Source organism: Myotis nattereri, assembly GCF_964212035.1.
Source record: "Myotis nattereri genome assembly, chromosome: 8".
In the NCBI taxonomy this organism is placed as follows: Eukaryota; Metazoa; Chordata; class Mammalia; order Chiroptera; family Vespertilionidae; genus Myotis; species Myotis nattereri.
In genome coordinates, this window is record NC_138083.1 from 70608639 (window position 1) to 70625940 (window position 17302).

Sequence of the window (17302 nt, forward strand, 5' to 3'; positions counted from 1 at the left end):
AGATCTGCATTCTGGAAGCTACACTGGAATGAACAGCTCATGAATGAACCAGAGGGGACAGACAGAGCAGAGAGACCAGGCCAGGCTTCTGCACCAGCAGGACCGTGACAGGATGTCTGAGCTGGATGGGCAGTGGGCCTGGGGCGGGGCAGTCAGGCGGGAGGGATTCAGGAGGCAGGCTCAGCATGGCTCAGAGACTCTTGGCAGGTGTTCAGACCCCACATGAGAGGGGAACACAAGAAAAGGGAAGGGTTCCTCACCTCCTCCCCTTAACGTTTAACATTCTCCATTGTGAATTAGCACACACGCTAATTAAAACCATCTTTCCAAAGAATTTATTATAGGATATTCCAAGCTAATTATAAATTCTCTGTAGCTGATCCCGAGCAGTTGGCTAATGTGGTGCTGAAATCTCTTTGGCCACCCTCGTTTGAATTATTCATCCGGCCCTGCAACAGTTGTGAACTGTAATTTAAACAGTCAGCTCATGAATATTCAATCAGCACAACAAACACTGGTGTGTTTTACTGCCTGGCCGCTCAATAGCTCAATATTTTGTATCCTCACCCGTGTTTACATGTGTTCATGAACTCCCGAGAAAAGCGTTGCCTATTGAAGTCCCTGGTTAAGCCGAGATTGAAATGCCCAGGAGAGGGCTGGAGGCTGCAGGCCAATATCCAATATCCTTTCTTAGAAGAGTTGCGGGTGGTCCGGCCGGAAGGGTGCAAGAATGGGAGGCCCCAGAGAGGGTAATGCCTGGCCTGAGGTCACACAATGGATCCAAGGCAGACAGGATTCAGAGTTCTGAGGTGGTTCCCGCTGCCTCATCGGCCACAAATTAATTGGTGCAGAGGGCTGGGGACATCTGTCCGGAGGCAATGTCAGGGACACAGAGGAAGCCAGGCACTCCATGCAGTCCAGCCACTTCAGGGCAATGGCCAGATGCTGCCAGAGCAGGTACAGCAGCTCTGGGCAACAGGCTGTTTCAGAATCCAGGCTGAGTCCAGCCTTAACAGTCAGAGTGCCCACCCCGCCATGGCCAGCTCAGAGGGATACGTGTCCCCTCTCCCGCTGTCAGCATGAGGACCCCCACAGGCTGTAAATAGTTTCAAAGGCTCCACAAACAGATCCTCACTGATTCTCACACCCCTCCTCTGAGGCGGACACTAGGATGAGTCGCCTTGTTACCGATGAGAAGGCTGGGGCTCAGAGGGCTAAGAAACTTGCCCAAGGTAGAGCTCTCCTCTCCTCCCTCTCCTGACAGCACCCCCTCAAGAAGTCATTTTCACAACTTTTAAGGAACCCATCCCAAGAGAATTTTATAATAGAGGAAAGTCAGACACAGCCTAAATGTCTGCCAATAGAACGTTATTTACATTTATAACGAAACATCCATTGTGACATCGGAATGTTATGCAGACCCTAAAAATAAGGGCATGAACTATAATTACCGACAAGAAAATACACCCATTACAGACTTGCAGACAATGGGCAGGTCCAGAACAGACAAGAGAGCACAGGAAAAGGCACCATAGCATGGTCCCATTTATGTCAGGTATATGTGTACTAGTATAATGCACAAAGGTCTGAGGGCAAAGATGCTTAGCAAGGGGGTAGCTTAATCCTGGTTATTGTGGATGGTGAGGTTTTAATGATCTTTTATTTATTTATGTTTACTTTTTTTATTACAATGAACATGTGCCATTTTTAGAAAAATCAATAAAGCTATGTTTTTGGAAGAATTTTGTATTCATTTCAAAAATTATAGAATAAAGGCAAAGCCAAACTCCAAAAAGATGTACAGCCATACATGTTTTATTATTAAACAATAAACAAAAAAAAGTGAACTAAAGAATCTAAAATAAAACATTTACACATCTACAGAAAGAAAGATTAATAAACATAAAAGGAGAAATGAATAAGTTAAGAAAAAGAGAAAAGTAACAGAATTGAAACATAACTCTGATGGCTGGTTCCCCGAATAAAATTAATAAAGCAAAGTAGATAAGTGAGTAACAGGGATAAAGCTCTGGTAAAAATACACATGAAATAAGAGAGAAATTATAATACACAATTTTAGGGATATGAGTGGGGAATAAGCCTATAAAAATTATAAGATAATACTATATATAATTCAATGGCAATAACTATAGATCTCAGTGTAATAAACTTCATTTTATGAAGATGGTACAACCTGTATAATGGTTATGTAGATTATAGTATAATCTGTATTTTGATACAGAATTATGAGAAAGCTATCTTATAAAATGAAAACTATAGATCTATTTCACTAGAAAAATATAAAAGAAAAATATTAAGTTAAATAATAGGACATTAAATCCAGCTTCATATTAAGAAGTATATATGTGTATGTATGTTTCAATACGTAGGTATACATGTATCCCATAACCAAGTAGAATATATCAATATTGGGGAATCTATTAATAAAATTAATCACTTCAATACACTAAGGAAGAAAAACTTTATGATCAGCTCAATACATACTTAATAGGCACTGGCTAAAACTCAACAAAAAATTATAGGTAAACTGAAAGATTAAGAATTTTTTAAAAGTATGCTTAAGAAACTGGCTTCAGCCTGGCCAGCATGGCTCAGTGTTTGAGCATCAACCTATGAACTAGGAGGTCATGGTTTGATTCCTGGTCAGGGCACATGTCTAGGTTGTAGGCCGATCCCAAGTGTGGGGCATGCAGGAGGCAGCTGATAAATGATTCTCTCTCATCATTGATGTTTCTCTCTCTCTCTCTCTCTCTCTCTCCCTCTCCCTTTCTCTCTGAAATCAATAAAAATTGTTTGTTTGTTAAAGAAACTGACTTCAAGCTAAGGGTGGATTTCATTCCCATTAAATTGGGGGAGAAGCAAAGATCATTGGTCACTGAGCATCACTAGTTAGTGAAATCTGACCCAATGCAGTGAAACAAAAAGCAACGAATTACAACCACTGGAAAGCATCTATATAGATGTGATAGAATTTCTAGAAACCCCCAAAGCCTCAAATTCTAAGAAGTTAGAATTTGAGACAGTCAAAATAAGTAAGGAATACACTGATTTCTTATTTACCCATAAAAAGTTAGAAAACAGAGTTGAAACATTCTAACCACAAAGCAATGCAAAAATATAAAATTCTAAGGAATAACATTTATAAGAAATATGTTGGACCCATGTAACTATAAAGAGAGGCAAATTTATTTAAATAAATGGAGATTCACATTGTGTTTCTGAATGGGACCACTCAAGAGTAGGATGACATAAAATCTCCCCATTTTATTTGGTGGATGCAATGAAATAATTTCAATATAAAAAATGAATGGTTTTTGTCAAAGTGACTTAAAAATTCATCTGGAAGAAGAAATGAGTGAGATTTGTCAGAAAATAGTTGAAGAGCAAGAACTGTGGAAAAGTTGTATTGCATACTTCGAAGCCAGAGGAGTTTAGACAGTGGTGTAAGGACATGAAAAAAGAAAATAATGGAAAAGTGAAGGAAACCCATGTATTTTTTTAGTATATTTCTGTAGCATATTTATTTAGTAACAAATCAAGTCAGTAGGAGAAAGGATGAATTTTAAGTAAATGATATTGATAACCATTTAGCATTTGGAAAAACAATATTAGAACCAATGTGGTATTTCATTGGAAAAGGGCTCCATAGGTTCCCACTGAAGGCAGAAATCATAAAAAAGAACACAGATTTAGGTAAAAGAAAACGTGGAAAAGATTTAAAATTAGAACAACAACAACAACACCATTAACTAGTTGAGAAGGAAATAAGCTGAGAATAAATACAGTGGGGCCTTGACTTACGAGTTTAATTCGTTCCATGATGGAGCTCGTAACTCAAATTACTCGTATGTCAAATCATTAAAGTGAACGAGTGAGACACGTGATGCTGGGCTGCTGATGTGGCGTTCACTGTGACGTTCGCTGCACCAACTAGCGGTGGGGTATCTGAAGTTGGCTCGTAACCCGAATTTTAGCTTGCAACTCAAAGCAGAAAATCGGCCGAGAGACGGCTTGTATCTTGAAAAACTCGTTAGTCGGGACACTTGTAAGTCAAAGCCCCACTGTATTTGCAATATACATGACAAAAGGAATAATATCCTTAATATATAAAGAGCTATGCTAAATCAATAAAATTTCACAAACGCCCCAATGGAAGGTTGGACAGTGTGAGAGAAAAGACCAACCACAAGAGAATAAATTAAAATGCCCAGCTCCTGTGCTGGATGGATGCCACTGCTACAGCAGATTAATAAGGCCTGGGTACATGGTACATGACCACTGATGTGGAAAATGCATCAGAGTCAGTGTGGCCCAAAGGGGACTTGGGAGCAGAGATCGCTTGCCTGTGGTGGGTACCCCCTAAGGCCCCCAGGGAATTGACCTTGTCCCTCAATACTTTGGCAGAAGAATACCTTGGGGGAAACTAGGAAGGACACAGAGTTGTCCATGTGGGTTGGCAGGGAAGAAAAACAAAGGCAGCTCATACACAAAGTGCTTAGAGACAAATAGTAGCATTGCTATAACTACCGTGCTGAGCATTTTATAAGCATCACAGCATTTAATTTTCAAAACAGCCCCTTAAGGATTATTAACATAGCCATTTTACACATAAGAAAACTAAAGTTCAGAGGGGGTGGATAATGTGTTCAACATGGCGAGTAGCTGGAGGAGCTCGTTTAAATTCAGGTGCCCAACGCCAGTGACATTAATTCTGGCAAAGTACTGACCCCTTTCAGTAGGGCAGTGACACCATGTGAGTGTCCACATTAAGGGGCCACAGTGGCAGTCAAGCCCAAAAGAGTACTGTCTCGTGTCACTGGCTGGACACAGGTCACCAGTGCTGTTGATACCGGCTCGAGTTGCAGCCTTCTGCCACGTGCTGGGGCACAGTGGCCACGGTCCCTACCACGCTTGGGGATCGCTTTGGAGGAAGGAGTGGGAAGATACAGCTCCAGTTTAGACCAAGGTCCCCATGGTAGACAATAGCAGGAGGATGTGGCCAATTTGCTGGCTACCAAGACAGACTACGTCAAGTTCATAAGGCAGATGAGAGAGCAGGGAAGAGGGGTCTCGGGGGCAAGGACATGGGGGCCAAGGTATTGGTTCCCAAGGACGAAGAGGAGACCTGTGGGATGGGGAGTGACCACCTCAGGCTGACCCTTTGGGCCCAGATTCTCGGGTGGGGGCCCCACACTCGGCTGGCACGCAGAGATCCCAGCGATCTCCCTGTCTGGGTTTTCTTCTCTTCTATTGCACTCGTTCTAATTCTGCACAGTGACCCACGAAGCCTCCTAAGGATGAGACGTTCCACAATCAAGGGAGAGATGGCCTGGCCCCCTTCTCACCACGGGCTGGCGACGGTCATGCCAGGCTGTCTGTTTCAAAGCCTGTGCCCATAGGAGGCATGAGGGGCTGGGAGGAGTCAGGAGCCACAGGCAGAGCCGTGGGTCCTCTGGTTTCTCTGGGGGGAAAGTTTGCACCTGCAACAGATGTGCGGAAATCCTCAAGGCAAACAGACACACAAGGGGCAGTTCCGTGAGTCCTGAAAACGTTGGAGAGTTCAGGACTCAGCTGAGGGTGACGGCCGCCCGCCCGGAGCCCTGGTTAAGCCTGGGGCTGGGCTCGAGGGTGGGGCGTAAGAAGCCTGTCAGTCACAGGTTCCCAGGTGAGGCGGACCCTGCTGGCCTTAAGACCTCATTTTAGATGCAGATGCTGCTGGAGTCCCCCGACCCCCACCCAGACCAACTCCTGGAAGTGCTGGCTGTCAGAGGCTCACAGCTGCCTCCCTCTCCAAGACCGGCCCTTGGCCAGTGAGAGCCGTCTTGCCTAGAGAGTCCTGTAGGAGGCACACTCCCCTTCCAGCCGGTCACCCGTGACTGACTCACACCTCACCCTGGGGACCAATGCGGCAACTCTGGGGTCTAATTCATGCCTGAGAGCTCCCTGTGGGACCAGGCCCACCTTCCCCCTCCTGCACGGATCTGAATACCGTCCGGAATATCTCGTGTACTCCTTGCAACAGCCCCCGGGGGGCACTGTGGCACAGAGAGGTTAAGTGGCTTGGCTAAGGTCCCACAGCTGGTGACACATGCAGCTGTCTGGCCCCGGAGCACTCCCTCCCAACCCACCAGCTCTCCGACCGACCTTGGCTCTGATCTGCCACCCCAGTGACAACAGCCCCCTGCAGGGCCCATCCATGAAATGCCTTAGAGACCTCTCTCCCTTGATCTCTACCACTCTCCTTGGGAATCGGGGCTTTGTCCAATCAACAGATGAAACAGTTGAGGTCGGGAAGAGAGCGACCTGCCCTGCACAGTTGCTAGTGTTGGCAGACAGGACGGGAACCCAGGTTTCCCGACTCCAGTCTCTCCATCCGTTTCTGGAAGAACTAGCAACGGCTTATTCAGGACAGACTCTTCAGGACGCCAGCATCCCAGGCCCACACTCCATCCAACAGACCAGGGGCTGGGTCTGACTACTCACCCCAAACTCCTCCCCTTTTCCTTTGCTACCAAGACTTTGGGAAATGGCCATCCAGGCTAACGTTTTTGCCCCTACCGCCTATCTCAGTGAGAGCTCTGACCACCTCACACTGGGCGGACGGAGGGACAGAGGGATAGGGAGACAGTCCCACCTCCCAGCTCAGAGGCCCGGGGGCGGGGGTGAGAGCTGCCTCTGCACCATGAGGGCGTAAAATACTTGAGGTCAGGAGAACAAGGTCCTCCTGTTGCCGCCACAACTTCCTGGCTGTGCGTCTCTGGACAAGCCCCTTGCCCTCTGCATCTCAGGAACACATCTGGAGCCCAGGATAACCCCATCTCCTCTGAAGTCAGCGGGAGGGTTAGATGAGAGAAGGTGGATGCTACTCTAAGACAGAAAAGGCTAGCCAGCACCCACTGGCTTACCTGCCAACAATGACATAACAGCACTCTACAGTCTGTGATGCATTCACAGAGGCAGCCTTTATTTTTCATTCATGCATTCATATGTTCCTTCAGTCAGTCTGTCAACAAACCCCTCTCAGGCACCTGCTACATCCCCGACACAAAGCTAAGCAGTATTTCAATAGCACAGCCACCCTGTGGGTTAGATGGCATCTTACTTAAGGCTCAGAGAGAGAGAGAGTAATGGCCAGGATCAGCCAGCATGGCAGGATAGGAACCCCAGGACTCCAGACTCCGGTTAAGTGCCAGGGCAGGGACAGCAGGCTGCCATCATCACAGCCGGGCCAGGGCCCGAACAGCTGCTGTGCTAACGTCTGCCACAGGACACCCCTTTCCTCGAAATGCTCCTGGCCCAGCGGTGCATGGACACCGTCTTTGGAAGCTTTAACATGTAGATGAGCTTTATTTGTCTTGTTGGCGTTTATGAAGACACCGGGTTCTAAATGGACAAAGCCGCAAGATGAGAGAAGGAGCACCCGAGACGGACTTTTTATTATCCAGCCGGAGCAGAGGGAAATGACTCCAATAGATCTCAAGTTTATGTGCTCCAGACACTCCACGGAGCCAGCGACGGTCTCTCAGCAATGCCAGCGGTACATTAAAAGCTCATTTTCCCCAACATGGCACTGAATATGCAGTCGGAGCAAAGAGCCATTATACAGGGTAATATCGAAGCTGCAGCTGACGAATGTTGCCGCGATTTTTCCTGAATCCTCCCTCATGACTCAGGAGCCAGTCTCAGAGGGAAAGGTTCTCTGCCAAGCTTGGCACCTCGCCCAGAATGAAAGTTAAATGTCTGGCCTGTGCAGCCTTCACAGCCAGAGGGTCAGGACTCCCATTAGGAGCCTGGCAGGGGGTTGAGAGGATGGGCACCAGAGGGCGCCGAAACCTTCATAATACATCACAAGCTGTTCTGTGAATCCCAGCAGAAAGGGTGGCGATTGGGTCCGAACAAGAAAGTGTAGGCAGGTATGATGCTCCCTCCTCTCAGGCTTCTGCTGCTGTCCTCTGCCTTTGAAGGCTTGGCCCCAAGGTCACCACCTCCAGGAAGCCTTCCCTGCTACTCTTCACCTCTGAGCTCCTCAGTACTCATCTGTTATTCATTCCTAGCAAGCACCTTATGCTTCATGCTGTGGTTACTTATGAATTTGAATGGCCTGACTCAGAGTCGGATAAAGTGGGTCTCAATCCTGGCCTAATCACTCCCTTGCTCATTCATGCTTTCGTTCACTCATTCATTTGAAGCCTGTACAGGTGAGCTATGGGGTACACAGGCTGGGTAGTCAGCATGCCTGCGTTCGAATTTTAGTGCCACCATGAGAGTTGTGTAATCAAGTGGTTTACCTCCCCATGTCTCTGATTCTCCTCTGTGAAGTGGCCACGGTGACAGCTCCTCCTTCTCAGGATGAAGGTTTAAATGAGATACAAATAAAAAGGGCTTAGGTGCATGCCAAGCACATAATATGTGCCAAATAAATGTTAGCAAATTTCAGCTGCTGATAATTCATCCATTCATTTAGGAAAAGTTCACCAAGAGGATATGGGGTCACACAGGTGTGGTCCTTACCCTCCAAAGATCAAGATACTCTGCCACAGTGAGCATGGGCAGCGTTCCACGGCATGGGCCTCACCGTTCTATTCTTGGAGACGCTCTGCTCTTGCCTGGCATGAGGGTAGTGAGGCTGAAGGGAGCCAAGTGGACACTTGGCTGCTGTTACCTGTCCCCCTCCCCCAGACTGAGTGCCCAGGACATCTTTGAATCCCCCGTGGCTTATGCACCACTCTGCAGGCAACCTCCATTCACACGGAACACAGCCTGAAGGGTGCAGAGAGCGCTGGGCTTAGCGTCAGAGGCCCAGGTTCAAGTTCCAGCTCTACTCTTTTTCTCTATGTGGCCTTGGACAAGCCATCTCTCTCCTCCCACTCATTCAGCCGATAAACAGCCACTGAGGGTTATCTGTTAGGCAGGCCCTGTGCTAGATGCTGGTGCCAGAGACAGACATGAAGCATAGACCTAGCCTTCAGGCTGTCCCAAGCTGGCAGCACAGACAGGAATCTAAATGGACAACTACCAGTTGTCATGAATTCAGGCTGGTCCCACCTCTATTCAAATTTTTTAATTTACTGTTCATCATGGCTTTTTGTGGTAATTTTATTTATAAAAATACTATATGAAAATATTATTAATCTTGATTACTGAGTGTTTTGGCACTCCCTTAAGTTTTGTAATCAAGTCCAGTGTCTCACTTTCCTCACCTTCCTCCCTGCCCAGATCATCCAGACAGCCTCAGAGAGAAGATGACTTCTGAATTGGGCTCTGACGCAGGAATAGGAGTTCACCAGATTGACAAGGGAGAAGAGCCCTTCAAGCAGAGGGAACAGCAGGCAGTGGTTTTCAACCAGGGGTAATTTTGTCCTCCAGGGGACATTTGACAATGACTGGAGACATTTTAAATCTTTATTTCGACTGGGGGTGTGCTTTTAGGGCCCATGAATAGTAGGCAGAGGCCTGGATAGCCTACAATGCACAGGACATCCCACAGCACAGAATTATCCCCCCCAAAATGTTGGTAATGCTAAGTTGAAACACCTCATGCCAAAGCACAAAGATGTGAAACCTCATGGCATCAGGCTACCATGGGCTGATTCCTTGGCCTCTCGAAGCCTCAGTTTCTGCATCTGAAAAATGGGGATAACAACAGTTCCTACTTCAGAAGGTGGTTGACAAGAGGCAATGATACCAAGTCTGTGCACAGCAGGTGCTCAATAAATGTCCATGCCCCGTCCAGCCCCCTTTGAACACACACTTCAAACTTTAAACAGTTCTCCAAAGAGACAGCATCCCACAATTCCAAAGGAAACTGGGACATGGAAAAGAACACATTTTGTTCTCTTCCGACCTTTCTCTTAGTGAAAACCATGAGTCTTATCTCTCCGCAAACGCCAGCCTGTTCACAGAGAGCTAGCCTGTGTTGGCTTATCACTGGCCTGAGTTTTAACAGGGAGTGAATTTTTATGACCAAGTTCTAAACCTTTGCAAAAGCCATTTTTAAACTAAAAAACGCTGACAGGTTCTTAACTACTATAGCTGCTAAATTAAGCATGAGGGAAGGGGGAAGGGGGGTGGGCATGTGAAAGAAAACAAAAGTGCCCTAAAAGAGTTAGTGGAGGTAAAATAATGTTCATTAAAAATAGAAAAACAAACACACAAAAAAACCCTTTTGTGTTCAACTTCGCACTCGTACATCATAATGTTCCAGTAAAAGGCCATTTCCCCCTGAGATAATAAAAGAATTGAATTTTTCCTTATCGGTCATCTATTTTTCTAGCTGAAGCTATTACTCCCGCTCTGGGGTTGCTAGGCAACAAGAAATATTAATAGCAGCTTTTATTAGCTTAGCTTTTGCAGCCGAGTACCAGAATGAGAAAATGGGAAACATAAATGTGTTACATAAATCTTTCAACCTTTCAGAGCCGGTGTTACTCTCTGTTTTCATAATGATTTATTGAAGTGATGGTTCATTTATGAGAAAGAGGAGTGTAGGATAAGAAAACGGAGCAGTCCCCTGAAGGAGTGTTTGGAAATAAATAATTATAGCAGGGGAGCAAAAGCTGTTTAAAGTCATTTTTCTGAGTTTTATAAAATGTAAAAAGACATATTTCTTTCGCTTACTGCCTCTGAAAAACGGGAGGGGGGAGGGAGTTTCATCTGGACGCTGCCGAATATAAAGGAACCTCCGGGCCTTGGGTTACCCCCACTGGGGTCCTCAGAGGCCCATTTGGGAGGTGAGCACTCCCAGTCCCACTCCCAGGGGGCAATGAGACAAAAGCATGGCACCCAGGAAAAGGCCAAGCAGGAAGTGCCCTGCGGACCCCTGCTTTCGCCAAGGTGGTCCTGCCCTTTGGTCACCCAGCCGGAGGAGTTGGGGTTGGGACCTTCTCTTCTTCGCAAGCGGGGGGACTATCATTTTGCTGTTGCTCTCAAGCTCCGCGCCCCGACCGAGGTCCTGGTGGACTTCATATGCCCTCCCCCCCGCCCCCCAGATGATGCCCTCTCCCCAACCCCAACCACCTCGGTGTCTGATCCACCTCTGACACCCACCTCTTGCTTGGACCAGCCCCCCACTGGGGAGCCAGCCTGACCAACTGCCCCCAGCAAAGCCGACCCCCAGCAGGTCAGACTGGACAAACGAAACTGAAGCCACACAAACCCTGTCAGTAAAATGAACCAATTAATAAACAGAGTAGTTTACATTTATTGAATGCACACAGTAGGCATTCAATAAATGTAAACTACTTTTCCTACAGCTGATGATTGAATCTTCCTGAGTTCCTATGAGGCAATAATATTGCCTCCGTTTTACAGATGAAGAAACTGAGGCTCAGGAATGGAGGGTAACACATGGTGGAGTGGGATTGAACTTGGGTTGGCCTAACCCCAAAGCCCATGTTCCTAACTACTAGGTGATGCCATACGTCAAAAACAAACAACAAAAAAACACACAAAAAAGTAAAACTTTATCACAGTAGATTACAAAAATGGCTACACATCCCTGCCTCCCTGCCATGCCCTTCTGCAATAAGACTCTTCCATTTCTTCCGTCAAGAGGTGGGTCCATTTCTCTCCCCCTTGAATCTGGGCTAGACATGTGACTTGGCTAATGGGACAATAGCAAGTAAAGATTTGAAAGGTGCTTGCATATTGGGGCCTACTCCTTCTTGATGCTCTTGGGAACCCTGTGTCACAGCCGTGTGAGCAAGTGCAGGCCACTACGAGATGAAAGACCTGCAGCCAAGTCATCCCCACTGGCGCCAGCGGACACTGGGCCAATTGCCGAGATGTGAACAAGGCCATCCTGGACCCTGCTGTCCCAGCCGAGCTGTAAGCTGACTCCAGAAATCAGCCAAGCCAGGCCAGTTCAAAAGAACGACCTTGCCCTAGCCGGTCTGGCTCAGTGGCTGGAGCACTGGCCCTTGGACTGAAGGGTCCCGGATTCTATTCCTGTCAAGGGCACCCGCCTCGGTTGCAGGCTCAATCCCTGACCCTGGGTGGGGTGCATGCAGGAGGCAACCAACGCTGTCTCTCTCACATCGATGTTTCTCTCTCTCTGTCTAGTCCCCTCCCTGCCACTTTAAAAATAAATAAATAAGTAAATGGGAAAATACCCTAGGGTGAGAACTAACAAAACAAAACATAACAAAAGAGCTACCTTGCTGCCCAACAGAATTACAAAAAATAGTCAAAGTTCATGGTTTGCTTTAAGCCACTAAGTGTTGAGGTGGTTTTGTTACACAGCAAAAACTGATACAATCCTAAGACAAAACAAAACAGAACAAAAAAAGTATGGATTAAGGGCAATAAAATGACTGGGTTTGATTGTGGGGGTCTCAACTACCACCAAGTGCTGAGGGTCTTTGGTCTCTTTTCCTCAGACTTGGGAGGGGATCCTCCCTCACCTCAACCTGTAAGAATCAGAGGTAGACCAAGTCTCCTGGGGGGAAGAGGGATGAGGAGGAGGAGGAGGGAAGAAGAGGAGAGAGAGATTGGAGGGGAAAAGTAGAGCACAGGAAGAGAAGAGGGTAGGTTTTAGGGGAATTTAAAGGAGCTCCCAGAGTCAATACACAGGCTGTGGCCCTGAGCCCTGAGCCCTGAGCCCTGCCCCCAGGCGCCAAGCCCTAACCCAGGCTCGCCCATGGGAACCATCTCTAAAGCAAGGGGTGAAGAGGAACTAAGGTACTACCCAGCCCTCTCCCACAGTCTACCCCAGGAGACCAGCCTGGAGAGACCCCTTGCTTGGCATGGGGGTTTTCCTGGGCCACGGCCCCTGCCCTCTCCCAAGGACCAGTCCTGGCAAGATGCTTTGGGACAGGGACCCAGAGCACAAAGGATCTGCCAACGGTGTAAGGTCCCCAGGGAACTTGTCTGGGAGCAGCAAGCTTTGTCCCTTCCCAGGATAACTCCTCTAGCACGCAGGGCTTTGACCCAAGTTCATAAGATGTAAACGCCAGGTCAGAGGCACGTGCGATCCTGCCAGTGGAAGTCTATCTGACCTCACACCCACACACTTGTCCAGCGTGTCAGAGCTGACAAAGCCACTATTCCCATTTTTCTAGGTGTGAGTTTGCCAGAGTTGGAATCCCAGTTCCCATTCCCTAGATGGCAAAACGCGGGCTGGGAAAGAAGTGACTTGTCTAAGATCCCAGAGGAAGCAGGCAAAGCTGGAGGAGGAGGTTTGAATGACAGCTGTGACCGTCCCCTGTATTAATCGAGGCCGGAGACGGGACCACACAGCTCCGCCTTGGGAAACCCTCACTTCCCGAATCACCAGGACCCACGGCTGGTGCAGGGAGAGCTGTGCCAGCACTCATTTCCCGTCAGGCCCCGTCTCCACCTGCCCCAGGCTCTCCGGGGTTTCTCTGGTCCTGCCAGGGGTGCAAGGTCCCCGGGGAACTTGGCTGGAGCATCATGCTTTGTCCCTCCCTAGGATAATTCCTCTCCCGGGTAAACCAGGACTATAAGCTTGAACATTTCCCAAGGACGACTCCAAAATAAATTATTTCAGACTTACCAGAGGCCCCTTAATAAATTCCACTCTTCTGGTTTCTTTGGGTATTTTAGAAGCTGATTTATACATACAATATCTCTCTCAAAATGAGACAATCAACACAGGATAAAATTATTGAGTTATGAAAATAGGGGTCAGATGGAGGTGCAGCGCTTTAAATTAAACCGGCAAAATATATCTTTCATACTAAATTGACTCTTTTTGTCTTGGAAATGAATGTTTAATCAGTTAAGACACAGAAGTCGAGGGAGAAGCCTTCAGCAGATTTAATTCTGTAAAGGGGCCCTGTTCCACCACTGTACAGGATTCCCGCCCGCAGCCATACCTTTAGAGCAGAAGGACCGACTCCCATACAGGTCAGGAGGCTGCTAGGGCCAGGGCAGCCTCTGGGTCAGAGCCACAGGGACTCAGCATTCATGAGATGGATGTCAGACGACTTAGCCCCACCCACGTCTCCAAGGACAATATGCATTGCAGTCTGTGCAAACAGTGTCTGTGGCATCCTGCCCATCAGGGCACCTCGGTGCCACCTGTGGCCCCCCAGCCCAGCTGCTCCAGCCCTCAAACACCTGGTAAAGCTGAGAGGTGCATGGTAGGGGACAGAGCTGGACTTGAATTCTGTTGGTTTTTGTGTTTTTGGTTTTTTTTTACTTAATAGTTGTATGACATTCATTCATTTATTCATTTATTCATAGAGCCTACTATGTGTCAGGCCATCACTTCCTAAAGGTGCCCCTTCTGGGTGCACATAGCACCATACACTGATCTCATCAGAGCATTTACTACATTTTCAGAAATGGAGTTTTCACTCATCTCTCCCCCGGCAGGAGGAGTTCTTTAAGGGCATCTCATAGACCTGGGCTCAGAACAATGCCTGGTCCCTGGTAGGGGGTCAATAAAGGCTGCCACACAGCTGATCACAGGTAGGTTGAAAAATGGTTCTCTAAGCACATCAGGTCCTAATTCCTGGAACCTGGAACTGTTACTGTATTTGAGGGGGAAACCCAACAGTCTTTGTGGGTGTGATTAAGTGAAGGCTCCAGAGCTAAGGAGATTCTCCTAAATTACTCCTAATGCCATCACAAGCATCCTTCTAAGAAAGGCAGGGGGAGATTTCACTGACAAGAGAAGGTGACAGTGATGTGAAGACAGGTTAGACGGATGCGGCCACAAGCCAAGAATACTGGCCACCACTAGAAGCTAGAAGCAGCAAGGAACAGGTTCGCCCCAGAGCTTCCAAAAGAAGCTCACCCATCTGACACCCTGATCTGGGCCCAGTGATACTGAGTTCACCTTCTAGCCTCCAGAGCTATGAGAAAGTCTACTTCTGGTTGTTTTAGGCCATCAACTTTGTGACTATTTGCTAGAGCAGCCACAGGACACTGACACGGTCACCTACCTGGTCTGAGCCTCCATCTCCTCATTACAGCAATACCTGCCTCACTCGGTTTGGGGAGCATTATGTGAGAACATGTTTGTAAAGCCCTCTGCATGGGGCTTGATTCCTAACAGGTGATGACACACATTCCAGCATCACCCACACAGAATGCACATCCATCCATGCACAGACACACACCTGCTTCCTGCAGCTCCGACAAACTTAAGAATCTGTCTTTATGGTGCTTGTCTCTCTTTGCTAGAGTCCCGAAAGACGGACATGTTCTTACCTGGTTTCCTAATTGGTCCAGTAGCCCTTCCCTGGGTGAAAGGCTTGGCTTATCTTTCATTACTTAACAAGGGAATATAAAACTCAATGGGCCCTTGAAAACGCTGCCTAATGGAAAATTAAAGCAATCTGAATTTGTGAAGCAGCTTTAACATGAGCTTGTTTGAAAGAAATCTGGAGAATGACTGCAAAGTGGCTATTTGGACCGAGCCCAACAGAAGCATTTCCTAGGAGGAGCGATCAGGGGGTCATCTTTGATAAACAGATAACATCTCTTGTAATTATCAGAGCTATAATAACCAGGTGACCCTACAAAAGTACCCGAGAGCCTGTTCCTTTAGCTAAATGCGACTGACAGGCACACACTGCCATTTAGTTACAGTGGGAATTCACTTTTATTGATACTCCTACTAATAGCAAATATCCCCCGATGGTTTACTCAGGGGCAGACACTGGCTAAGACTTTGCCTACGTTATCTCAGGTACACTTTACAGCAACCAGGAGGTGGGCACTATGATGATTCCAAGACCAGGGGACTGTAGTGGGAGAGCGGAGCTGAGATCTGAGGCAAGTCTGTAGGACGCCGGAGCCCGCGCACGGCTCCACATGGTCGCCACCGATCACCACAGGCCTGTGACACCGTGGCCCGAACCACAACCATCCTCACCTCTGCACTCACAGCCCTACCCTGGCTCGTGTTTGCATAAATCCCCGAACTGGGACAGTCTAAAGGGGGGGAAGCTTTTGTTAGGAAATTGGCTGCCAAGCAGCTCAGGTATAAGCATTCTGTCAAAGTGGAATGAAAACCATACGGCTGTGGTATCTTTAGTTCTCCTAGAGAGAGAAGAGGAAGCTCAGGCCCTGCATTATTGATGGGCCCACAGAAAATTGTTCCTCAAGAAATGGAGCATCAATTTCCACTGAGCTCTTTAGCCAGACCTCCAACATTATAAAATGTGGATCTTGAGTTGGCTTCTTCCCTCCCCCCTCCTTTCTCTCCTTTTATTTCTCACTCAGATTTAAAAAAAACAAAAACATAAAGTGGATTGTATTGACAGTTTCACAACTTGGATATACTAAAAGCGACTGAATTGTACACTTTAAATTGGTGAATTATAAGGCATATGAATTAGACCTCAATAAAACTGTTAAAAATAAAAATTCAGGTAATTTATACTACTAAAAAGAATACAAAGAATGCTAACCAGGGTTCCAGAAGTGAGCAGTGTGAAGACATCCACTTTCCTCCATGCCCATCCCCATAGTCTGCAGATGCCCATGCAAGCAACCCAGATCCCAGACCCTGCACAGGAGCACAGGGTCCTCATCAAGGCACTAACATTCTGCTTCCCTGCCAACCCGCTTCCCTGCTGGAACTGGCGGGAACTATGGTGAAACAGCAACTCACCGTGGGCAGCTGGCCCGACAGCAGGTGGCTGTCTTGGGCCAGCATGTTGGACACCATGATGGCCGGAAGGTCCATGGCCTGGTAGGAGTAGGCAGGGAGCAGTCCGTTGGGTGCGAGGCTGTGGCACAGCGAGTGGTAGCCAGCTTCGTGGTCCCCTAGGTGCAGGAGGGATGGTTCTGGCAGGTTGGGAGGTGTTATCGGGGGGATCTCATAGTCTTCGTTGCTCTCGTTCTGGCTGTTGTAGGTCTAAAACATTCAAAGGGCACGTTGTCAAGGGTCAGTGACTTACAAGTGCAGGACATGCTCGACAGCACCAATAACAACGGTGATAACAAGATGGCCCCCTGGTCAGGCTCCTGCCCCGTCCCCAGATGGGTGCAGCCTCCTGCTCGAAGGTCTGCGTACCAACACCTGCCCGCCTGGTGGGGCCAGCTCCTGTTCACCTGCTCTGTTTTCCCACCAGATCTGGCCACGACAGCCCACCATGAATCCATTGTCCCAGGCCACCCATTTTACAGATGGAAGAACTGCGCATCCCACCATCCACCATGGAAGGGCAGTGGCTCACCCCAGGTTAGTATATGAGTTGGAAATAAAGCTAAAGTATCCTAACTCTGGGCCTGTGGTTTTCCAGGGCGGCAGGGCGACTTTCTCTTATGTGCTCCCAATACTCGGCCCAACTGGGTTCTCACCTTG

General features: G+C 47.7%; 1 protein-coding gene across 2 annotated transcripts in view; it reads right to left on the minus strand.

The window, feature by feature from the left end:
* The window catches only part of TOX2 (TOX high mobility group box family member 2), a gene marked incomplete at its 5' end in the record, with an annotated part of 116421 nt that overhangs the window by 22294 nt on the left and 76825 nt on the right, over positions 1–17302 (minus strand). For both annotated transcript variants that reach the window (XM_081097520.1, XM_081097521.1), the window contains one exon: positions 16607–16852. In XM_081097520.1, coding sequence (XP_080953646.1) covers positions 16607–16852 — 246 coding nt within the window. The remainder of the gene's footprint in view (positions 1–16606; positions 16853–17302) is intronic.